Genomic DNA, 24,963 nt, shown 5'->3' on the forward strand with positions numbered 1-24,963 from the left:
TCCCTGACTATTCATATATGCATCTAAATATTAGGAAGGCAAATCTGTAACGCAGCAGATAGACCCTGACTGAATTTCTGACTTCAATTGGTGCTAAGTCAAGGTTGATTTCACAGAATAAAATCAACCAAGCAACTGAAGAATATTTACACTTTTAGCAAGTACAGTCAAACACCATAACATAGGGGGACTACATGTCATGCTGGAAGATATCTGTGTCAGGGCTCTAAGTGACCACTATCAGCCCCTGACCAGCATCACCTGGGTCCCCATCATACCCACAACCTCTGCTCATTGGTCCAGGAGCCACATTTAAGCTCCTGCCAGGAGAGCCTGACCTTCTCTAAGGTATACCTGAGGTAGTCTTATGTTCACTGCTGTTTCCTGCTGGCCTGGATTGCTTGCTGGTCCTCCTGGATATGCTTTAGACCTATGCTGTAGGTAACTTGCCTCCTGTCCTGTCTCCCTAGATGGACCCTGGACTTTATATGGTAGCTCACCTTAGCTGGGACTGTTGATGGTGCCTGTCACCAGCCTAGAAGTGTTCAGATCCTGCACCCTGGTTGGTGAGGACACTGCCTCTCCCTAAGGTGCCATTGTTCCTGGCTCTTGCTGCTGCCTGGCAGTTAGCTCAATGACATGAAATTCCCACTTGTCTGGAGTTCATCTCAAGGCAAGACCTGAAATTAAAAGTGAAGCGTTGGTTGAATTAATGTGGCCTTATGAGTTCAAGTCAAGCTCTGCTGATACTGCACAGCTTCCCTTTATCTCTAAAACCTGAGCGTTTCCTTGAGGCAGGTCACTGTGTGGCAAAGCACTTGAGCTGGGCTCTGTTGTAACCTGGAGAGGAGGGCCAGGTCCTTGGAGGGGGTTGTGTCTACCCATTGCTCTCCTGGAAGCTTTTTATTATCCTTTTTTCTGAGTTGCATACAGAGGTATGCATTATCTTGAGCTAAGGTCTACCCACCTTTCCCTCAGGAGAGGACCTTCCATATAATTCACAGAATGACTGTCCAGGGCCCACTTTTAAAACTGAAAGTTGCTAAAAGGAAATGCTCTCTTAAGTGTAGGATACCGGTCTCTCAGAAACACTGACTGTTACGTGGTGGTTTTACCTCTCATAAAGCCAAGGTGTGATCTCTCTTAACTCCCTTCTTGCTTTGGCTGTCCTGAGGCCCCACCGAGGCTAATGGCTAAGGGCAGACACCTAAATTATCTCCTCAACGTGGGACCGATCGCTGAGGGGAAACCAAGCCCGAGGGAGAGACGCTGCGCGCTGCCTTTGAGGTGAGTCCCCGAGGGGACCTCAGCCCCTCTCCCTCCGTCCCCGAAGGGCGTGAAGGGCTCCGCGCCCTTCCTCACCTCAGGACGCGGGCGGCTCCCGCCTTGCGGCGACCCCTCACGGGAGAGGGGGGGCGGTGGCTCCCGCCCGCCGCCAGCGCAGCCCCCTGCCCGCCCGAGCTCCGCCCGCTCGCCGCCCCACCTCCCGCCCGGGTGCCGGAGGAGCCGAGGAGCCGGGCAGCCCGGCGGGTGAGCGCTGCACCATGAGCGCCGAGTGCAGCAGCTACCTCAACGCCGACAAGGTGCTGGTGAGCGGGTTCAGCTGCCCGCGGACGGGCGGCGACGCCAGCGCTGTGTACTGCTGCGGCTTCCAGGACGTCAAGTACTGCTGCGATGACCCGCACAGCTTCTTCCCCTACGAGCACAGCTACATGTGGTGGCTCAGGTAGGGTGCTGCCCGGTCCCTCATGGCGGGTGGTGTGGAGGCTCGACGGCCCCGGGGGGTGGGAGACCTGAGGTCGCCCGAGCTTGCCTGAGGGTTTGTTTCTGAGAGACTTGTAGCCTTTGTCCCGCTGAGAGTAGCGGCGGAGCTGCAGCTGCTGCCGAGAAAGAGTTCTGCTTGTGGCAGGGTGGTTTCTGACGGAAAGAACGTGTGGTTTTGGTAAGGAAGCGCTCAGTGCCCGTGTACAGAGCATCCCTCCGACTTTTCGGTGTGAGGTGAGCTGCTGGCTCGGGGCCTGAGCGTGTAAGATGCTGTGTGAATAAAGTTCCCGATGACTTCAGCTACTTTTCTGTGTGTTTAAGGTCAAGCACTACATAACTTTCATCTTGGAAAGTGGCAGATAATCAGACTTGTGCTCTTCTGGGTCCATCTATGTATCCCAGTTCATCTCCAGCAGTGGCAGAGCTGCACACACCCAGCCTGACTGCTCTCTGTGCCCCATTCCTCTCAGGCTCTTCAGCGTCCACATGTCAGGGTGTTTGTACACTTCTGCATAATGATTCCGCTGTCTCTTTATGGACTTATCTAATGATTTTGTCTAACCCCTTTCTGGACTTGCTTCTGCTGCCTACTTCTGCAGGTCTGGTGGCAGCACTCACTACCTGCTTTTTGAAGATACATCCTTTACTCTGTTTTTTACTGTTTCCTACTATTTTTCTGGAGTACCTTCTAGCATTTGTATTGTGAGATTTCATGAACAGCAATTGCATGTTCTGTTTCTGCACAACGTTCAAAATTTTGTTTGGGGTATCAGTTTGGAGCGTTCATCCCTCCAAATTGAACAATCTTAATCCTTTGGAGTTACCATTAAGGCAGATGCTATGTCGCACTGATAATTTTAGTTGCCTCTCATCCGTTTTGAGCTCCACAGTGCTGCTCTCAGATGGACAATCTGGAGCTGCCTACTAAAGGGGTGGGTGTAGCAAGGTTTTGCTACAGGGGCAAAATGCTGCCTTTAATCCTGCTCTCAAAATCCTTTTTGTTGGTGGCCAGCGCTTTCATGTCTTTGCCTGCTGGTGCACATTGAGTGTGATTTCAGTGAGCTATCACTGATGTCTCTCAAACTTTTGCTGAGTTCAGAATGGCTAGATCCAAGTTCACTGTCCTGTAGGCTTGGTTTATGTTTGGTTGTACATTACATTATGTACACTGAAGTTCATCTGCATCACTTTTGCCTGCTCACTCAGTTTTCTGTAAGTCTTGTAGCATTTGATTGCTTGCAGGGGCTTAGGATCATCAGAAACTCAGGTTTCATTGTTCTCCAGGTCATTGATGAAGACACTGAAGAAAGTCTCAGAACTGATCTCTGAAAGCTTTTCTTTATGTTCAAGACAATTCAGCTGTGTGCTTCATACTTTAAAGCAGTCTTGAATCTGTAACAAAACCTTTTCCTAATCCTGCATCAGTTCAATCTTTTTAGACCCACTTTCAGTGTGGGGATTTTCCAAAGGCTTTTTGAAAAAATCTGTCTGCTGGGTTCCTTTATCCATCTGCTTGTCGACACGTCGTGGACTCCAGCAGGTTATCAAGGCAGCATTTTCCACTTGTAGTAATACTGACTCTATAATGAAAGATTTTGCCAGGAAGCAGTGAGTGCCAGCAGCTTCCTGAGAGCAGAGTGTGGTAATAAGATGGATGGGGGTAGTGGCTTCATTGTCAAAGGACTGGTTTCTTGTATACAGGTGGGGTGATTCTGAGACAGACCTGGGAATCATAGCTTGGAGGTAAAAGTCAGGGTCAGATACAACCCAGATGTGCTCAGTGCCCTGTTGTAACAGCCCTGATGCTGTGTTTATCTCTTGGCTTAATGGTATTATTCCTTTTTTTTACAGACCTTTCTGTCTTGCCAAGGGTGGAAATCAGATTTACTAGTCTGTAGTTCCTGGGTTCCCCTCTAGAACCCTGTTTTAGGTTTGAGTTATGCTCCCAAGCTACCAGTCCTCTGACAGTGTCCTTGCTGTAATGATGGGTTGCCTTGGGCAGCAGTTTTTCACTTTCACATGTGAATTCCTTCAGGGCTCTTGGGTAAATGCTGTTGAGTACTGTAGGCTTGCTTTCATTTGATTAGTCTTATCTACTATTTAATGTATAGTTATTTAAAGCCTGGTTAAAGTAGTCAGCTGAATGTGGGAAATCTCCCAAGCCATCCACAGCTGTGACTGGCACAGAATTACTCAGCTTCTCTGATGTGAGAAGATATCCCTGAGAGTCCTTTTTTACACTTTTCTCATTAAACAGTATCCATACTGTTTTAATGTTACATGATCTTTTTGCACGGTCTTGGGCTATTTTGGTCACAGGAAGCCTTCCCAAAATGGCAGAACTACTGAAAGATTAAGTTAGTTTTACTCTTGCATCTGGATGAGATGTTGCAGTGAAGACTGTTAAAGCTTCATCTTTTCAGAAGGTACCTCAAAGAACTGAATCCTATGAGAGGCTTTAGTGAAGCATCTCTGAAGGATCTTCCTTTACAAAGATTTTCTGGGGTCTGAGAAGTGTGACTACTTGGCCTATACCTAGGCCATAAATTTGAAGACTTAAGGATTTGTATTTTTTTTTTCTCTCTGTGATGGCCTTAAGCTACTGAAAGGATCTGAGGAAACTGCAATTGATAGGGTTTTGGTTGTGCTTAACTTCTGCCATAACTGTGAAGAGATGAATAAATACAATTTACACATCTAAGCAAAATTACAGAAGGGTTTTCCAGTAACAAATCACAAAGTTTAGTTGCTAACACACTGGAAACCCTATGGTATTGCAGCACTTTGGAAACTGGATACATTTGTACATGATAGTTCCCTTAGGAGTTTAAGGAAAACATAAAAAACCCACTGTAACAACAATATATTAAAGTAGTACTTCAGGTGCTTCTTATAGCCTTTGAGGACATGCTTTTAAGACTTGAAACCCTTAAGACTTAAAACTATTCAAGAGTTAGCCAAACCAACCAAGGTAAGTCTGGAGATTGAATGTACTGAAGAAGGGAAAGGAGCTGGAAGCTCTGATGGGGTTGCAAGATTTGCTTTACTCCAGAACTTTAAGTTTCTCATTCTAAATCTGTCTTTGCTTGACTTGCCACTGATTTGAAAGCAGCGAATGAACCACGAAGTGGTTGGTGGCATCTCAGGGATTATTTCTGTTTGGTGACACACCATGCAGGATTTGAGGAAACTGTTGCCTATTTCTCTTGTGTTTTTCCTGCTGTGGGAGATGTGTTGCCAGACCACTTAGCAGCCAGCTCTGACGGAAGCAGTTCATGCAATAACCAGCAGCCTAGGCAACCTGAAGCAATAGTTGCCTATGCTATTTTTTTTGTCACCAAATCACTGCTGCCTGTACTATGTTCAGAGCTGTATACTGCACTATTTCTTAGCAAAACGGAATCATCTTTCCCCTTCCACTCCTGCAAAAACTGCAGTATTTGACAAGTGCATCTTAATACCTGCTGTATTAGGAGCCGCTGGACAATCATAAATGACCTTTGAGCAACTCTGACACCTTTCGTATTATCCTCTGAATTTATTGTCTGTGATCTATTAATTTCTCATGCCTTTTTTGTTGATACTTAAACAGTGTAGGTTTTGGGTTTGTTTTGGTTTTTGCCAAGATTCCTTTCCCGCATTTCTTGTAAAGCTGATATCAGCAAAGAAGAGTGAAGATTATTTTTTCTCTCTCTTATAGCAGTCAAAAGCCCATGGAACAGGGAAGGGAACATTAGGAAAAGTCAGGGGTGTACAGAATTCATAGACTCATAGAATCAGCTAGGTTGGAAAAGACCTTTAATATCATCAAGCTCAATCAGAAGGTTGTGTAGCTTTTGAAACCACAAAACACAGGTGCTGTAAAACCCTAGTGAGCAGAACACTGAACAGAGCCATGTGCTGAGCGTGCACATGCAGTTATCATGACATGTATTTATACTCCAGAGCTGAGTGGAGGGGGAGGAATGCTGGACATGCGGTATTTGTACTGCTCTGTGATGCAGTTAGGTTCAGTCAGCACCTTTTTTGTTTCTCATTAGTATGAAATATTTTAGAATCATTTTGTCACTGTTAAGTTTTAGTTTGCAAATTTCATGGCTTCTTTCAGTATCAAATACAGTTATAGTATCTGTTTCAAATCTGTACTTTTTATAAGTTTCATGTCATATTACGTACTCTGTTAAAACTCCAGCAGACCGAGTGCAGATTTTATTCAAAGTGCTTTACTAATGAATACTCATAGAACCATGGTGACTCGATGCTGTAGCCTAGCTTTGCTGTGCAGATCTCCAGAAGTCTGTTTTATCTCTCCCAAATAGCAAGTCTTTTGTTCCTGTATGCACATTCCTCCAGTCTCCTGGGAATATTTATCTGTTTGCTTTGCAAATACCATGTACAACATGTCGTTGCAACAGTGGCATTAGGAACATCTGATTCATGTGGATCCAGGTGACTTATGAGCATCCTTCCAATGTATCAGTGGACATACTGCATCTGCTTAGTGATATTAAATTTTTCTTAGCTGTTGTTGGCGTGAATAGACTAATTTATGGACTAAAAGTAACTGTAGGTGTGTGATGCTGAGCATCCACTGACAGAAATGTCAATGACCAGCATCTCTCTAGACAGCAGCCTAGGGAGTCTGCTGATGAAGTGGAATCTCTCTGCTCAGTAAAGCCTTTCGCTGTGCAGAGATGTGTGGCAGTGCTGCCAGTGTGTGTGTGTTGTTGGGGCACTCGGTGCAGTAGGAACATCAGTGAAGTGTGTGGTATGACTATTGTAGAAGATTAACTGGGGGGGTTCTGTTCAGTCTGTGTATCTTCTATCAAGCATCACTCATGTTTGGAAAGCTGTGTAAATACTGCCAGGGTTACCCCGGCCCGCCCTTGCTGTTTTTATGTTAGATCACCATTTTGGTGGTGGATGAGAAGCTTGTTAATGCCAGTTTTTGTTAATGAGACCACAGCTGGGGGCAAAAGTAACTTTTTAGTTTGCTTGTTTAATGCCACACCCTGAAGCCTGTGAATGCTGAGTGGCCTTTAAACACCTAGTGTTTAAGGTAAAGATGGGAAGATGATAAAACATTTTCAGCAGGGACATTCCTAGATGGATATGCAGCACCATAGTAACTGCTGTAGAATCTAGAGGACATGCTGAAGTGCTGTCTTTATTTTCAGAGGAAAGTGGTCATTAAAATGATCAAAGAACATACTTATTTTGGTATTTTGCTTCTGATACCAGTTTTAACCTTTTTTTTGAAAAGAAAAGGTTATGTTCTGACTGAGAAACTTGAGTATTCAGAGCTGTGGAAGGCATACTAAATGTCTCTAAATTAAGCAACAGCCCTCCACCTCCGAACTTTAACCCCAAATCAACCTTAAAGGACTTGCTAATATATTTTAAGAGGTTGAGGGCCTCAGCATGTTGACAACAATCTGGTGTTGAAATGTGATGTTTAAAACAGTAAGTACAAACTGAATCTTAATTTCCAATTGATTTAGGAAGTGGAATCTGGGGTGTATTTGTTTTTGTGATGCTGATCTCCATGTTTTGGGTGATCTTTTCACATTGCTGCCGGAGCATGACAAATACTTAGTGGCATATAACCGATTATAAGTCCTTGAGCTGTACTAGGAAATAATGTCGAGTTCTTCAGGAACTGCTTTTCTTACCTTTGGCATTTGTAACTCACAAAGCATCTTACACAAGCTCTGTAGTAATACGGAAGATGTGTGTGCTATACAGTGCAGAACTGTATTGTATTCTACAACTGCATGGAGGAGATGCCCAAACAAAAACATATAATCATTAATATGTACTTAAACTATTCAGCTTTAGAACAGCTGACTCTGCTTAATGTTTGGATAATGGTGGGCAACTTCTTTTGTCCTGAACTGCAGACTGTTATTTAAATGGAATCTTAAAATAGAGCTAGTACAGACATGACAAAAAAAGCACAAGTACCTGTTTCTGAAGAGCCTTTGGGTTTCTATTACTTCCTCAAATAGATTCAGCTATGGAGATGATTCTTGGTTCAGTGGCTGCTCACCTCAGCCTCCTGTAGTGTATTCCTTACGTTTTGTCTATTTGGGTCAAGGTGTTCGAAGTGAAAATGCATGAGTAAGTCCAGAACCTAGATGACATCTCTGACTGCAAGCTTATATTCAATTCCATATTGAGCAGAATACTGCTTGCCTGTAAGTTTTGTTTGAGAAAAAAAAAATGAGGAAAAACTTGCTTAATATATGCATATATGCACAAACATATAAGAACACTCTAGTTCATGCAGATGATAAATACATGGAAGATCTGTGTAAGGGTAAAGTTATTGTTTCAAGAACCAGTCATTTTGCTCATAACAAATCATTTTAGTTATGCAAGGAGCTAAATGTTGCACAAACTTCATTAATGGATCGGACCAGTAACTGATGAGATTTGTATCTTAAAGTCATCCTGATATCTGCTCATCTTAAGAGTTTCTCCTGTAGACATGTCTGTCTACTGGTGTTACGGGAGCTTGGAGAGAAGCTTTGCAGTAGCTTGAATGTAAAATTCATGAAAACATTCCAGGGCACAGTTCTTCTCATATCCCTATAAGGCCATAGTAGAATTGACTTCTCCCCGATAGTGATTCTATATAAAGGCATTTTTATCACTAGAGGATGGAGTTTGTAGAATTTAAGACATTCATCTCTCTTCTGTCCTTTTTATATCTGTCAAAACTGTAAATATACCAGAATCGTAATATAAGGATTTTCAGTCCTTGGATTCTTCTTCATCTGTGACCAAAAGACTGCTGTTTAATTTCACCAGAAATCAGCGTCTTTGGCATAGGCTGTGGAATAGAGGACTGGAACACTGTAGGTGTCAAATGGCCCAGGAGAGGTTGGCAAATGATAGCTACGCTATATTGCAGTCAGTTCCTTATTTCATTATGAAAATTTTATAGTAGGAAAAGAAGGGTTGGAAATAGGGAAACTACTAAAGAGATACCATCTCACTGAATGTTTATGGAAAATTATAAAGTAGCTTCTATCCTGCAGAAGTAGTATCTTCATAAAATCTACATATACAGATATATGTTTGGCCTCCTGAATAATTAAGGTCCTGTGTAAATTAATTAATCTTTAGTCTTCTTTTTACCCTGACAAGGATCATGGAAGAACTTCTCCAGTCTTGTTTGGTGGCTTATTGCATGCCTATCATGAAGGCACAACAGTGATCACAGTACTGCACCCTGACAGGCACAACAGTGATCACAGTAGTCTGACAAACATGCACTTTGCTTAAAGTGCTCTAACAGGCTCTTCTGGCAATAAAAATGACCTTTCACACTTAAAATATACAGAACTGAACAATCCCTCTTTGTGTGTGCATGTGATATAATACCATGCTTATCTGGGAATATACACTGCATTTTCACTCTGTTTTGAAGTTATTTCTGGCATAAACACAGTTTAAATCAGCCTTGGTGATAAGAGGAAATGTCACCAAGGGCCAGATGTCCAACTGCTGTGTAATGGCATTGATCCTTCCAAGGGCAATGAAATAATTCCAATTTATGCAACTTAAGTATTGCGCTCTGAACTTCTGAGTATAGTAAAATACATAGTCACTCCCCTGCCTGAGTACAAGGAACCTCCAGATATGATCCTGACCACTGTTTTAAAGGGTATCCCAGGCTGTTTGTGCACTTAATTTGTTTGTTTTTCCTCTCTTCTCAGTGTTGGAGCACTTGTGGGCCTGTCGATAGCAGCAGTGGTCCTCTTTGCTTTTATCATCACTGTGTGTGTTCTCTGTTATTTGTTTATCAGCACGAAGCCACGCAGCAAACTGGATACTGGTTTAAGCTTACAGATGGCAGGTAAGACCAGTTGTTATTGACATACATGATTTGCTGCAGAGATAAAACCTTATTCTGTGTTTAAACGGAATCCAGCAGTGTGTATTTCTCTTGGGGACCTCAAGATGTAGACAAGCTATCCTGCTGTTTTACCTTCTGAATGCAATGTATACCAAATGCAAATAAAAAACATCAACACAAGGTCAGTGTATTTATTTAGTAGTGGGAAGAGTAAAGCTTTGCAATACTAAGTAAGGGTGCAACAAATAAGTCCCTTTATTAGAACAAGGTCTAATAAGTTAGTTGCTGTCAGGAGTACATAAACATACAGTAGTGATTTCATTCTAGGAATAAGAATCTCAAAAGAGATTTTAAGTGTATTTTCTTGTGACAGGGAGAGATCATTCTTTTTTCTTTCTGACATAGGATCCAGTCCAAATCTAAGACTCTTTGCTTCAGTCCCAGTAATCCATACCTTTGTGCCCAAACTACATTGGCAGACACCAGCAGGAGCAGTGCATGTAGCCTGCACTGATGTGGGAAAACCTGTGCTGCTGCTATATTTCACTGCCTTTGTGGAATCTGACTGCAAGTTTTGATGGCAAAAAGCTTCACCCTTTGTCTTGGACTTCCTGAATGTTTAAAAGTGGGTTCCCACATCCACTAAAGCTGTAGGAAGTAAAGAGAATGTTGTACTTAATTAGGCCTTGGAAGTTGAAAAAGGGGAATAATGACCAATGAGTTACTGTAATTATAGCCTATTATACAGCAGCAGGTCCTCTCCCCAGTTCTAGTTAACACAGTCCACTTCATACCAAACTTCCTGTGTCTTGTTCTCCAAAGAATGCAGGCTTCAGTCTAAAAGTGTTTTGCAGGACCATCAGGAAATGCAATGCCTTCCTTTGGAGCTGTATAAGCTAAGCAAGCTGCTGAAGTGGAAGTCACACATTCAGCAAACTGCTACTAATCTGCAAATTGAAAACTTCACACCATCCTGGAGAGAGTAGAAATCAGACCTGCTACCTAGAGCAACCTAAATAAACTTTTGGGTGGGGTGAGCAAAATGCCTAGTGACATTTTACAAGATGGTTATATGCTTTTGAACATGTTGCTGTTTAACTTCTTCTCTCAGGTTTTCCTGTTATGGCATCGGCTGTTGATCCATTGCCAGGACAGTAGTGCTGTTTTTCTCATGCTTTGTATTTTTATGCCAGACATGTTTGGTGTATAAGGAGCTGGAAGGAGGCAGGTGCTCGTGCACCGCTGCAGCCAAGTGATTTCGTCCTTCTCTACAGACTCGAACCCTGCTGCAGAGCCACATCCTGCTAGGGCATTAGAGATTATTCCTTTCTTCCTCCCATGAGGTGAACAACATCCCAAGCTTCCCCACTGATGACCCAGCATTTGTGTAGGCATCCTGTCTCTCATGATTCCAGGTGTTATGACTCCAGGAAGCTGAGAGATCTTTGCTTTTTCCAAAACCTGTGTTGTTTTGAGCTTTAGTCAGCCTGCATTGCTTTGTATTTAAACACTGTTTTGACTTTGCTCTCATCCCGTGTTCTTTCACTTTTATTATTCTGCTTCTTTGGCTGCTCTGAATGACAGTTATTTTACATCTAAATTCTGGTAGCTTTAGCTGTTGATGAGGTGGGTTGCCAGAAATTGAAAGCCAGTCACTTTGCCAGGGTTGAGAAATCTTGAAAATGTTAAAGGATTTCACTGACAAGCCAGAGTGCTTCCCTTCATCATACTGGGTTTTCTTTAGCATGGTAGTCATGCAAGGGCTGAGTGTCTTACAGGATGACTGGTTAGCTGCTTTCAGGCCTGGGGAACAATAAAAGCAGCCTTTTTTTTTCTTCTTTCAGTTCTTCTGAGATTTGAGCATAATCATATATAGGCAATAAAAATGAATTAAACTGAAAGAGTTTTCAGAAGCTGCAGAAAATGTTAGGCCTGAGGACCATATATTTTAACTGTGAACTCTGCTCAGCCCTGCTTTTTCTGGGCTAACATAATCTGCTGTTCAGACAAAAGCTGCATCACACATCAGGTGTTGTGCATCATCTGTCCCCTTGGAGCATTCAGAGAGCACTCATTCATAAAAGCAATATTTTTTATTATATTCAATTTCACTGATAATACATCAGCTCAGTTGGAGCTTTGTATTTCATTAAACATAAAATTGATTATTGTATGCCTTTCCTCCTTCATGCAATAGTCAAAGTTGGTCATTGTTCCGTGGGCTCATCCAAGATCTCCTAAATATAGAAGTAGAATTGCTGACTTTTTTACAGAAGTGACTTCAAGATTGATCATGAATCTACCGATAGAGTGGATGTGCAGCCTTTGTTAAAGCTTCTGAGTTCAAAAAGTACATTGCCTATTATTTGCCTCTATTTAGTCTTGAACAAATGGTCTTCGGTGGCATCAACACAGATATTATATATGGGGTTTCTGAGTTAGCTAAGCATGTTGTTAGCCCTAGTAAATATTAGCATTTTAATCTGACTTGAATTTCAGGAAAAATGAGCTCAGTCACTGGTGTAGACTACTTAATGTTAATAGTTCTACTCATTTCTATTTCTAGTAGCATAGTGTAGAGTTGATCCCTTATGTGCAAGACTGTCCAGGCAAATGAGAAGATCCCATATCTCAAGGACTTTACAGTCTAGTTTCTTAACAGATCTACTATTTCTCAATAAAAAGCAGCAACATACTTTATGTATTGAAACAAAATCCTCTCCTTTATAGGCCACATCTCAGCCCTTTTATACATTGTTTATTTATTGTTTGCACTCTGCTTTAGGGTGTGAGGTTCACCTAGGGTTTGGCTTGTGAGTTATAATGGTCTGCCTTTCTAAAGTGTCAAAGTACTTCAGTTTTAACTCTATCCTCACAGCTACCTTTCTGAAGTAGGGAGAAGCTGTTAGCCCCATCTCAACAGAGACATAACTGCAGGGAAGTGTCATATTTTTAATGCTTTGTGTGTCAGTTCAGACATTAATGTCCAGTGGAATTTTCAAAAGGCATCACTAACCAGAAGCCCTTTGTCCTTTTGCTTATGATATGTCAAGACTAGCTTGACACTGAAATTTTGTGGTACAGAGAATTGAGCCATGCTTTTTGAGACCAAGGGGAGTATTCAAATCATTGGAGCATACTTTTTCTTAGTGAACTCGCTTTTTAGTCATAAAAGTTGCTCAGTGAGCTCTTTCTGAGAGAAAGGATTTTTTCATTGTTTCTCCCATTTGAAGGCTAGAGACCTATAAAAGTGTTTCTTGGTAAACAAAAGCCCCAAAGAAATCCAAGCCCTGAGAATGCAAACTTTATGGATTTTCCCAAGGCAAAAGGGAATTTGGTCATCCACTTTGTCCTCCTAATCAAAAAGCTTCTCTTTATGCAAAAGGTTTATCCGCTTTAAAAGGTAGGGAACTAGGGAGTTGCAAGATTGCAAGTGTTTTGTTAAGGCTGAGTGAACGATGCTAGAGCATCTAGGGGAGATGAGGACTGCATCAAGTTGGCATAATTGGCAGGAGAGGAGAGATAAGCAAGCAGAAAAGGAAGAATCTAGAGGCATATCTGCTGCTCAGCTCTGGGAAAAGATGCACATGTGCTTCTCTGGACCACGCAGCTGATGGGAGAGGAGTGGTCACCTCTGCTGGCCCCTTAGAATGGGTTTTGCTGCCAGAGGTAAAAAGGCAGATAGAGACTTCCCTCCTTGGTGACCCAAACAGTTTGTAAATGCATTTTCTGAGTTGTCCCTGTGTTTCAGCCAGAATTAGTCCAGGAGGACCTTTGGGGCGAGGTGTCCTATACCACTGCGAAGTGAGAATAGCAAATTAGATTTTGTGATGGTAACTAACATTTTCCTTTAAAGCTTAACACAAGAAGACCTCTCTAATGCATTCGGAGTCAGACAGCAGGGACCTTTGGGTTGGAGTGTGAAGAGAACTGTGGCCTTTTAAATTACTCATAAGTGCTGGGGAAAAATCTTCTTTAATAGAAGAGATTAATTCTGTGTTCTTACACAGCAATGACATCATAGTATGCAAAAGTTCATGGTTTCATTTCATAAGGAAAAACTCAGCTCAAAAAATAGCCAGATGACCTTCCTGTCCCTATTTCTCTCCTTAATTATGATTCCTGGCGGGACACTCTTCAAATATACAAAACATTCAGATATTTTGCTGAAAAAGCACTGAACTCTCACATTCTCCTGCTTAGCTCTGTAGTTATCTGACTGTCGGTTCTGAAACCAGAGCTGCTGTCTGAATTCAGTGACACCGTGTTTGTGTTTTGGATTATGCATCGATAGCTTTGCTTTCTAGGCTTATCAGTAATTTCCTCTATGTGGTCTTATTGCAGCTGGCCTTAAATTTTCCCTAGTTAGGCCACCTTTTTCTTTGCTAGCCATCTGCTGCAGGTACTTGTATATGGGGAAAATCAGCCAAATGAGCTCAACTTTTAGAAGAAAATAAATCCAAGCACACACCCCCCCCCCCCCCCCCCCCCCCCCCCAAGATTATTTCTTGTCCTTTAGGAAATAAGGAACTTTCCTATTTTGGAGCTGGGAATTCAAATTTAGTGGAAGGGTAGCATTAGCTCGAAGTTCTATCGCTAGGAAAGATTAGATCTGGAAATGTTTAAATTGGACTCATTAGCTTTTACATTTCCTAAACTTTCTTGTAACAGTGAGGCTTTCGCAGCTCATCGAGTCAGGTTTTATGCTGCAAAGATACCCATAGATGCTGTAAGCTGGTTTAGATACGAAATGTAGACAGAGCTCAAAACCAGTCTTCCTTCCTCTTATAGCTGATTAGGAATTTTATAGTTTTGCTTTTTGGGTTTCTTTTGATCACAGCTGAACTAACTCACTGAAAAGACTTGGTTTCAACTAAGATCTTGGCTTAAATATTATTTTAGAGTTTTTGAACTGTCAAACTATCAAATTCCAAACTGCAGGTTTTTTCAATTCAAACAAAATAAAATGTAGCTTTCAAAACCCCTCAAAATGAAGTAATTCCTTTGCCTAATTTGCTTGGTTCCTTTTTATTTTTTATGTGAAAATACTAAAATTCTCAACTATTTAGCACTTTTGGTTACAGGAACTTTTTTTAATCCCTTGCCCACAAGCTTTCTTGGACAGAAGTACCCTGCCTAGTTATGCTTCTCTCTCCTCTTTCTTTCTCTTTAATCTCTGTGTTGCCCAAGCAGTGGGAAACTGGAAAATGAGGTCAAACAGTGCTGGACTTGAGGCTAATGGGAAATATGGGGAGCCAGGCATGGGGAGAAAACTGATGAGATCCATAAGGAGACTTAGATGAGAAGGTGAAGCAAGGAGACGTTTTGGAGCCAGTAGATAAAGAAGAAATTTCAAGGGCCTGGGCACACCTGGGAAGGTGTGGAAGAAGGATGGGGCTAATGGAGTTGAGAGCAGCACCAGCAGGAAAGCAGATGTCTGTCAGTGGCCTGGTAGAAGGTTAATGAACTGTTACTTATTTTAACCTTTGAAGTTGTGCTCTGAAAACCAACACTCAACTACTACTGAGCTTCAAAGTCCAACACTGAAAAGATGGGAGATGCCAGAATTTAACTTTTCCTGGACAACAGGTGAAATGCCTAATTAAAAATTGCTTTATTTGCAATTTTTCCCTTTAATCTTTCTAAAACCAAGGGTTACACTTCTTTCATGCCAAGATAAATTGTGAGCCTCCCCCCATGCAGTGCTTTGGGGTCATTGGGTGGAAGGTGCAGTGAAAGCAATAGTGACTGATCACATTTGGAGCAGGATGAATGTTTGAGATTTCTGATCTATTTTCTTGAATACAGGAAGTTTTCTGCCTTTCCTTTAAGGAGACACTCTGATATCCTGCTATAAGTCCTTCATATACCACAGTACTGTACCTTACGTTAATTTTCATCTTAATGTTTATTCCTTTTTAACACAAGTTATTAATTGCAGCCTCACAGAGGCTTAGGAACAGAAAGTAGAATAGCTCTAGTTTATCCCATCCTCTAAAAACTGTAGAGGAAGATTCCAGGAACTGTGTTTTCTCTGGTACATCTGTATGTTACTACACAACTGAAGGAAGAATAATGCTGTTAGTTTTATTAAAAATGCTTTTGTTTTACAGACAGTGAGACCAGAGGGAGTTCAATATGTTAAAAAAGAAACAGAGGCACTGGATGGATTCTACCAGTGGTGTCATGAAAATAGGTACAGTGAGAACATTTATTTTTCCTCTTACTCTATTGTATTTGTATACCCTCTGATTTGTTTTATATGTGATGATGCAGATATGATAAGCAGTTTTCAAAATGCCATGAACCTTTATGTGGGTTTTTAGGTTTCTGAAAAGCACTAGCAAACTGCCTATGAGTTGAGTCCTTATATATGATTCTATATCATACAGTCCTTATACATTGCCCTGATGCTGACCTTGCACAGGAGTTTCTGCAGAGACTTGAACACGGTCCTTCCACAGAGAAATCTCTTCTTACTGATTTACTAGTACATGAATATTCCATTGTGGCTGTGTGCACAAGAGATTACATTCCCCTTATGCTGCCTTTGGCCTTTTCCTGATGCTGTCCTGGATGTACCAGAGCATATTAAGGAGGCAGCCCTCGTAACTTATCATTTAAAACAAATTGTTCAGTGATGAACTGCTAGAAAGGCTCCTGTGTGACCAAGGGTAAAAGCAGTGAACTGTCTGGTGGGTTGTTTAGGTTAGCATCCCTTGATTCCTGGGGATGCTATCTACAAGTGCTGAGTCAAGTCTGATAAAGAACTGAAGAGTATTATCTTGCAAAAAGTGAAGTTTCATATACTGACTTGATTTTTGTGCTGAAATCATGTTTGAAGATCAAACTGCCTATGGCACAGACCATGCAAAATAGTATTTAAAATGTATGCCAGTACAGGTGACTTCTACTTCAGACTTAAGAGGAATTTATGAATAATGCAAAAGATTTCAGATGGAATGAAACGTGCATTTTACTTTCTGTAGGGGGGGAAAGCTCATGGCTAAACAGCCACAGAATGTGAGAATAGCTGTACATCAGCAATGTCTGTCACAGGGGAAACAAAAATAAGTGGGCTTGTTTGCTCAGCAGCTGTTAGATGAACAGGAAAGTAAACGTGCCAGAGTTCCTTGCTTCGTGTCTTTTCTCTTGTACCCTTAAAAAGAAAGTCACCCTGTGCAATGTAAGTGCAAATGCGTCTTTCTCAAGCACTCTTTATTATCAGTATAATAGGTTGGTTTGGGCTGCTTGTCCTCACGCAAATACTTCAGTGTAACAAAAACTCGTTTTGAAACTTCCATCTCCACACTTATTTTTTTCTTACTGCTGTTGCAAATGAAACTGCTTGTGGAACTAAAATGCCACAGGAAGACTAAAAAGGATCCTGCAGTCAGAAAGCCGTCTGTGGTGAGAAAATCCACAAATATCTGAGGCAGGCGCTAGGTGCTGAGCTGAGACCTCAGTTCAGGTCTGAATGTGACATTGCTTTCTCAAGGCCATGAGCCTTTCATTTCCTCATGCTTCAGCTTGCCTGTCTTCCACCATGTCATAGAGACTAATGTTTATGGAGTGCCCTGAAGTGTAGCCTGCACTATTGCTTGCAGGGAGCGAATTGCAAGGCCAGTTGCAGAGGATTTTATTGTAGGGGTTTCAATGCGCATAATCCATAAGGACCAAAAAAATGAGAAGCTTGTTTTCGTGGATGAATTATCCAATTATTTTTTTGTTGGCAAAATGAAGCTGGTATCGTCATGAAGACTCAAAATACTTGAGACTTTTTGCGCTAGAATCAGGAAAACTATGCCCTTAGCCTGTGAGCCTTTTTGCTTGCAGATCAAGAATGGAACAGCTGGGAACTTTCTGTGAAAATGAAATGGGAGGCAAAGATCTTTTCTGAACTTCAACAGATTATCCCATAAAGTGTTGGTAGAAATTCCACGCCTCTACCTGTTTTCTATCCTCTGCTTTTCATGTAGTCTGCTTGTTGAAGATTTCATGCCCTCACCTGTTACGGAGAGCCCCACAGTGCAGTGATAAGGCAGAGAGTCCACCAGTGGCTGTAAGCCTTTCACTGCTGTGAGAAAGCTCCATGTGGCAATTAGATTTGATTTAGCATGCGTACTTCCTCTGCCAAATTCACAGGGTTTTAATGAGGAAGAGGACCCCCTACACCCTTGCAGCTGATGTAGCTCAGCACACAATTCAAGCCTGTTTGCGTGATCTTTTTTTCCAGCAAAAGGGCAAATGCAACTCTTAGCTTTGAAAAGGGAAAATAGAGGAAGGAGGCAGTTGGAGACATCGCTTCTAACTTGGAGTGGTAATATATCAAATTATTAAACAATCGAGTTACGCATAAAGAAAAATCTAACACAGATCTCATGAAGGCAAATCATGACAAACCAGTCTAATTTCTCTCTTTGTCAAGGTAATTTTGCCTGTCAGAGGAGTGGGAACAAGTGGTTCATAAAGACTGCAGGTCCTTATGAAAAAGCAGTCAAAGACAAGTTTTCTGTGGCTCATTCTCAAACACATTTTCAGAGGGAAGGATGCCTCAGTACTCCATCCCAGTTGAGTAGTAAGAGCTTGACTGAAGGACTAAAGAGCATATGTATAAAATTTATGATGGCACCACCCTGAGACAGGTTGCAAGCCTTTGGTGGTAAAACTGCCTTTCAGAGTTATCTCAGTGCTCTGGAGAAATGGTCTGAAATCAAAAAGGTGAAATACAATGAAGATAAAAACAAAGTGCTGTATTTAAAAAGGAGAAATCAAATCCTCAAGTATACCTAAGGGAGATTAACTAAGTAGTGTGTGTGTGGGGGAAACTGTCTTGGGGTTTACAGTATGCCATACACAGAATATTGATGTTCTGGGGTCTTTTAGTCTGCTGTATCAAAGAGGGGAACTGTATATAGGATGTAAGGTAGTAATTTGTTCCAGGTAGTGCTGGCAGTGTCTCTAACAGGAATGCTTTTAGGTATTGATACACTGGAGAAAAGAGAAAACTGAGGTAAAGTATTTAGGTTTTTGAATGGCAGGACAGGCTTAAGTGCAGAAAAGATGAGTGACAGTGTTCAGTTGTTCAGTGTTCAGTGACAGGACAGTGAGTATCCTTCATGTCTGTGGCAGGCAGGGTAAGTACTGTGCTGAATTTCACTTTGAAGTAGATCTGGATTTAGTAATAGAAAATCTTCCAAACTATAAGGGCAGTAGTAGTACTGGACCACCCATTGGTCAGTACCAATGTGTGGTACTGACCACCACAACAACACACAAGTTGTCCCACTGGGCAACTTGTGGGACTTTCTTCCAAGGCTATCTTGAACAGGTTAGACTGAAGGATCTCTTTAGCCTTTGTGTGGGGCTGTGAATTTGCCCCAGGGATCCCATAAGCCACATCAATAATCCCTGGCTTTCACTAGACTTCCAGGTCTGGGAAGGAAATATGTGTCAAGCTGCTGTGAGTAGCGAGAGTCTTGGATGCTATGTCAGGCTGTGTGTGGAACTGGCCCTAGTCTGGAGAAGAAGTGATGGCCATAATAGGAACGTCTGAGATCCCTTCTGATATGGTATTTAAGCAGAAATGCTGTATGCAGAGATAGAGTAGACTATTTCAGTTGGAAGGGACCTATAGCAATCATCTAGTCCAACTGCCTGATCACTGCAGGGCTGCCCAAAAGCTAAAGCAAAGTATTAAGGGCATTGTTAAAATACCTCTTAAACCCTCACAGGCTTGGGGCAACGACCACCTCTCTAAGAAGTCTGTTCCAGTGCTTGACCACCCTCTTGGTAAAGAAATACTTCCTAATGTCCAGACTAAACCTCCCATGGTGCAGCTTTGAACCATTCCCACTGATATGATGTTATTGTATACCAAGAAGAAGAGGTCATAGTATCATGAAATCACAGAATGGTTTGTGTTGGAAGGGACCTTAAAGCTCATCCAGTTCCAGCCCCTGCCATGGCAGGGACACCTTCCACTAGAGCAGCTTGTTCCAATCCCTGTCCAACCTGGCCTTGAACACTGCTAGGGATGGGGCAGCCACAGCTTCTCTGGGCAACCTGTGCCAGCATCTCAGCACCCTCATAGATCACTTCCTCAGAAAGGTGTACAGAGCTATGAGGTTGCCCCTCAGCCTCCTTTTCTCCAACCTAGACAAGACCAAGGTCCTTAGACACTCCTCACAGGACATACCTTCCAGCCCTTTCACCAGCTTTGTTGCCCTCCTCTGGACTCACTCGGTTACCTTAATCCTTCTTAAATTGTGGGGGGCAAGGCCTGCACACAGTACTCAAGTGAGGCTGCACCGAGTCTAAATACAGAAGGATGGTCAGCTCTTGCCTGGCTGGTGATATTGTGTTTAACACAGCCCAGGATGTGGCTTGCCCTCTTGGCTGCCAGGGCATGCTGCTGATTCATGCTGAGCCTCCTGTCAACCTGATGGCAATACTGGGGGAGGGTACAAATCTAAGTTTATATGTATGTCTTGTGTGTTTTTATTTAGGTTGGTCAGAAATGTGTAACTATCCCCAGCACCTTAAGCAGAATAAAATCTAGGATCTACAGAAGTATTACTGGTAACTTAGATAAGCATCATTCTTCTCGATGAACCGGCATTGGAAGTGATGTTCTTTGCTGGTTGTGATGCTGTTTGCTGCTAGTTGCCATCTGCCTTGAAATCCAAGATCACACTTCAGAACTTCTGTCAGTAGCTGAATTTGCTGAGATTTTCTGGCTAGACTTCAGTGCATGTCCATTGTTTTTTTGCATATCCAGGCAATCTGCTTCTAAACACAGCTGTACCAGCAGCTGTTGTGCTTCACCTCAGAAGCAATCCTGTTTTAATGAGCAGTGGAGTGATTTCTTTGTATAGAAATCCTTCAGGTGTAGTATGGAATATGTTTTGGTATCCTTCAAGATTAAAGGCACACATTGTGAGTATGTCTATCATAAAAAGAAAAAGAAGAAATGTGTGGAATAATGTAGATATTAATGATGCATATTCCAGGAAGCACTGCATAGAAATGTTAGATGAAAGACACATCTGCTAAGCCTTCTTTTTTGTTTTGTTCTAGCACCATTGTGCCTTGAGCCTTCACATGTAAGGTGAAATCCTCACTTTCACAGAGGAGAAGCAACAGCAGACCTACCCGTCCACGTACATCCACAGAGGAGCCATTTAGTGTTTCATAGTTGTAGTGATGCCCTTCAGAGGTGCAATTTTTCGCATGATAAAATAATGACATGCTTGGAAAGAAGTGATGCCAGTGAAACAGATTGAACTGTGTGGTTTGGTCTAGATTTGTTTGCAGGATCTTCTTACCAATTCTGCTGTGCAGCAAGTTAAAAGGTCTTCCTCTGTTCAGGCTAATTCTAAACTCTGACTGGTATTTTGCAGATAAGAGAGCTGCATCCTTCGCAAGGCCCCCACCAAAACAAGCTGTTGACAAAGCCAAGTGGCTTGAAGAGATTTCCTGAGCCGCAAGGATGGACTGTGACTGTAAGCCACAAGATCCTGACTCACTCTGCCAGAGGAGTTTCCTGGCTGTTACAACCACTGTTGATAACCAGAGGCCAATCTAAAGCTGTGCCAGGATATGTATTTGTGTATGGTTTCAGTACTGAGAAGTAGTAAACTTTGATTTGCACACACCAGCTCCTGCTGCTAGTCATTTTCATGTAAAATGTTGTCTTTACCCTGTGCAGTTCCAGTGAGGTAACACAGTTGTCAAGCAGAACAGAATCTGGCACACCATGTTGACCAAGCTTTGTTTTAAGCTTTCCCTGTATGCCGTCTTCATGTGCTGTCTCTGCATCACGAATATGATTGTCTTTTAGCCAAGTGTAATTGTTCGGTACACAAACAGATGTGAACGCAGTACCTCAATAAAATCTGGCATTTGCTGTGTTGTATTCTTAATGTATTGTTTTCCCTCACCTTTGTTTCCTTAAAAGATTCTCATGGAACCTAAAATTATGTTGATGGAAGAATTTTCCAGCAAAGTAGTGAACTTTTGTAGGGAAGTTTTTGATTTCAGTAGCTGTTTTCATTGGAAACAGCAAACACTGAGATGGGTCGAAATGAACATCCACAAATGTTTTGCAGGTTCTACATCAAAATATGTTGGAATATTGATTTTGAAGCAAGTGTTAAAAATTTTCCAAGAGTATTCCTGTTTAGAGCATTACTTTGTCAATGCTGAAATTTCTTCAGGTAATCAAAGGGTTCTAACTTCACATTTTATTTCTCCAGAAGTCTTGGGAATAATCGGCATTGTCCTAGCTGTTTGAGCTTTCAAGTCTTTCAAGCTTCGCCTTGAACTCATGAGCATTAATGATAAAGGATTTCTTTTTATCTTGTGAGGGGTTTTTAAGATCAGTGATCAAAAGAATTCTAAACTGTTTAACCATGCTATTTATTGTTAAGGCAGATCATCCCTTCCATTTGCAGATGAAACCTTAAAATACATACCTACCACATCAGTATTGTCTCTGGTTATACTTGACTGCTTTAAGACCAGATCCTTATCTGCTGTTTGGGAGTGATACCCTTGTATGTGATAGTGCTTCTTTACAGCTATTTGGTATTCTGCATCAGAAATCCTCTAGTGCTTCCAGTCTGAGATACTCTGAAGTCACATTATTTGTGTGAAATAATACACCAGTGCCTCCAAACTACATGGAGAATGTGGTATATGATCTTTCTATAACTGTTTGCACGTACTATTTCACTAAACTGGGGCTTCTAGAAAATTAAAACCACATTTGATGCACAAAGAAAATCTTTTTATAACAATAAACATAAACCTTATCTTCCAGCCCAGTAACTGCCTTGATTGGGGCTGTCAAAGAGCAGAAGGAAGAGAAATTTATGATTTTTGCCATCTGGTTTCCTTTGAAGATCCCAGCCCTGAAATACCTATTCCAGAGGCATATGCCTAATTTTAAACCACCAATAAAAGACATAGCAAATGAGAAAGAAGAATTAAGTATTTTCAGCTTCATAAATACTTGAACTTTTGTAGTTTTTACATTTTAAAGAAAGGTATTATGAAATAATAAAAGATACTATCCTGTTTTGTATGTTGCAGATGAAGATACCTTTGATTTTTGTCCATTGGGCAATTTCTACATGCTTTATTTCTCAAATGACAAGATTCTTTTTCCCTCAAATATTAGGCTTTTTATTCATTTTGAGTATCTTAAGATACCAGAATAAAAGTAAAACCAGAAGGCAAAATAAGCTTCCAATTCTTTGCCTTTGTCCAGTGCCTGTTTGTTTTCTGGTACTGTGTTAGGAAAATCCATTTTTTTGCACATTTAGCTCAGTATTTTGTAATTGAGGGTTTCTAAATGTCACAAAAAAGTACCTCCCACATTGGTTTGATTAGGGAATTCAGTATGCTGTCCGTAACTGCTTTCTAATGTAATGTGCAGTTGCAACAAGGGTGGCTCCCTGAGCTTAATAGACATAATAAGGTTTAATGTACTTATTAGGCATAGCCCTAAGTTTTGCCCTGGGACCATTTTAAGTTGTTTAAATAAGCGTAGTGAAGCAAATTCAGGGCTGTTCTGCTACTATCAGCCATACAGAAGCTGGTTGAACTCGGAGGAGTTGCTATCAGCATTTTTTGGGCAAAATAAAAATGGGAGATGCATTATGTATGCAACAGGCCTCATGACCTATGGGGTATAGAAAGTGTGCTTTGTCTCTGTGCATTTTTAGATACCAGCAAAGTAGCACAAGCAGCAGCCCCTGATTTGGGACCGGGGTGGGTGGATCTGTCTTTGGAGTCACACTGGCAGAAGTGGCAGCTCAATCCACAGTGTTCTACCTTTCTCATCCCTACCATTCCCTAGATATTTCAATAGTAATAACTAGCTATTTACTTGTAATCTTTAAACTGACTTTGTGTCTAAGCAGAAAATACCTTCTCAATGATCCCTCAATATCAATCAAGTACTTAGTGACTTTAATAATTAGTTATAATTATTTAAGTATAATTCCTGAAAGCTTTGGCCTTTGCAATTTCTAAATTATGGAAGAAAGATCACAGAAAACTCAGTGTCACAGAATGAAAATAATGTCTGTTTGAATTGTTTTCCTAACTGACAAATGCTGGAGAGCATCACAATTGTTCCTTTCTTCAAGTTTTGAAGAACATGAGGCAGGGAAAGCATAAAGATCCAGCTACTTCCTGGGAATACAAATGAGAAGCTTTCACATTTTCACCTCTTGACCTGAAGCTCACACAAATCCCATCTCTCTTAATTTGAGGTATGGAATTCAAAACTTTGTTGAATAGCTTTGGAAGTTATTACAGGAGATGGTCAGAGTTGTAGTCAATTTGTAGGTGTCTGTGGAAGAGCTGCTTGTTCTTTTCTCAGCTATTTGTTTAGAAGCTTAGAAAGTTCGTAAAAAACATATGTAGACTTTATATTTTAACAGATACTAAATAGTTGGATAAAGATCCATTAATATATTGCATTAAAAGCAGAGGACGAGGTAATTCTGCAATGACAAGTCTCAGGAGAGTCAGTTCCCAGCCATATGAAGCTATTTCTGGTTCAAACAAAGAGATCTCTGCTACGCTGAGAAACTGAAACAATTGATAACCTGATCTGAGGAACCACCAACACCAGGATGTGTCTGAGTTCCCACCACCATTTACTTCCGGAGTTGATCAGTGGAAGCAGGTGGTCAACATGACTCTTCTAGTGGTCAACAGGATTATTGCACTTAGCTTCCCTTTTCTGTCATTCTGTTGTTCCTTAGTGACCATGAGGGTGTGGTCTAGAGGCAGAGATAACTAATTTATATATATGTGTGTGTGTGTCTGTAGAGCACATCTGTATAAGGTGCCTTTGTATGGGAAGAATCCATCCAAGTACCTCTGAATCCAGAAGTCCAATGTAATAAAATTTCAATTTCAGGTATGTTATACACTTGCTACTCAGAAACATCTTTTTCGGCTTCTCCATTATTCCTCTGCTTTTTTCAATCTGCATCCTTTAGAAAAACTGTTGAAGATCTTCGCTTTATATGCAGAAGAGAACACTTTGATGGCAACAGCAACACAAAGCATTAAAAAACTTGAAGAGCCTGAAAAGCCTTTCTTTATGTACAGAAGAGTACATTTTGATGGCAACAGCAGCACAAAGTGTTGAAATTGATCAGTGGAAACAGCGTAAGTACAAAGAGCTGCATATAAGCCCCATTTTTGCAGATGATGTTTCAGGATACACCAGCTGAAGTTTCCTACAAAACGCAGCTTCTCCTTCCTCCCTGTTAAAGAGAAGCTGGTAGCAGTAGGGTATTAAGGACCATAAT

At 41.4% G+C, this 24,963-nt stretch overlaps 2 protein-coding genes across 7 annotated transcripts in view; both read left to right on the forward strand.

Annotated features, from left to right (window-relative positions):
* Nucleotides 1-24,963, forward strand: part of PRPF38A (pre-mRNA processing factor 38A) — a 149,305-nt gene that overhangs the window by 86,077 nt on the left and 38,265 nt on the right. The window lies entirely within an intron of this gene.
* On the forward strand, nt 366-21,552 carry SHISAL2A (shisa like 2A). Of its 6 annotated transcripts, none has more exons than XM_062623052.1 (4): nt 366-520; nt 1,175-1,287; nt 9,489-9,628; nt 15,742-15,981. In XM_062623052.1, the coding sequence occupies exons 1-4, from the start codon at nt 518-520 to the stop codon at nt 15,771-15,773; spliced, it is 288 nt and encodes a 95-aa protein (XP_062479036.1). In that variant the 5' UTR covers nt 366-517; the 3' UTR covers nt 15,774-15,981. The 6 variants fall into 6 exon arrangements, 3 of the variants coding, with proteins under 3 accessions (XP_062479036.1, XP_062479037.1, XP_062479035.1); XR_009965676.1 differs by lacking the exons at nt 366-520; nt 1,175-1,287 and adding exons at nt 1,318-1,726; nt 20,708-21,552 and having other exon boundaries at nt 15,742-15,824; XR_009965677.1 differs by lacking the exons at nt 366-520; nt 1,175-1,287 and adding exons at nt 1,318-1,726; nt 20,137-20,161 and having other exon boundaries at nt 15,742-15,824.

The sequence above is a fragment of the Pezoporus occidentalis genome, unplaced genomic scaffold (assembly GCF_034315485.1).
Source record: "Pezoporus occidentalis ecotype Australia unplaced genomic scaffold, CSIRO_AGI_Poc_V1 ctg25, whole genome shotgun sequence".
In the NCBI taxonomy this organism is placed as follows: domain Eukaryota; kingdom Metazoa; phylum Chordata; class Aves; order Psittaciformes; family Psittacidae; genus Pezoporus; species Pezoporus occidentalis.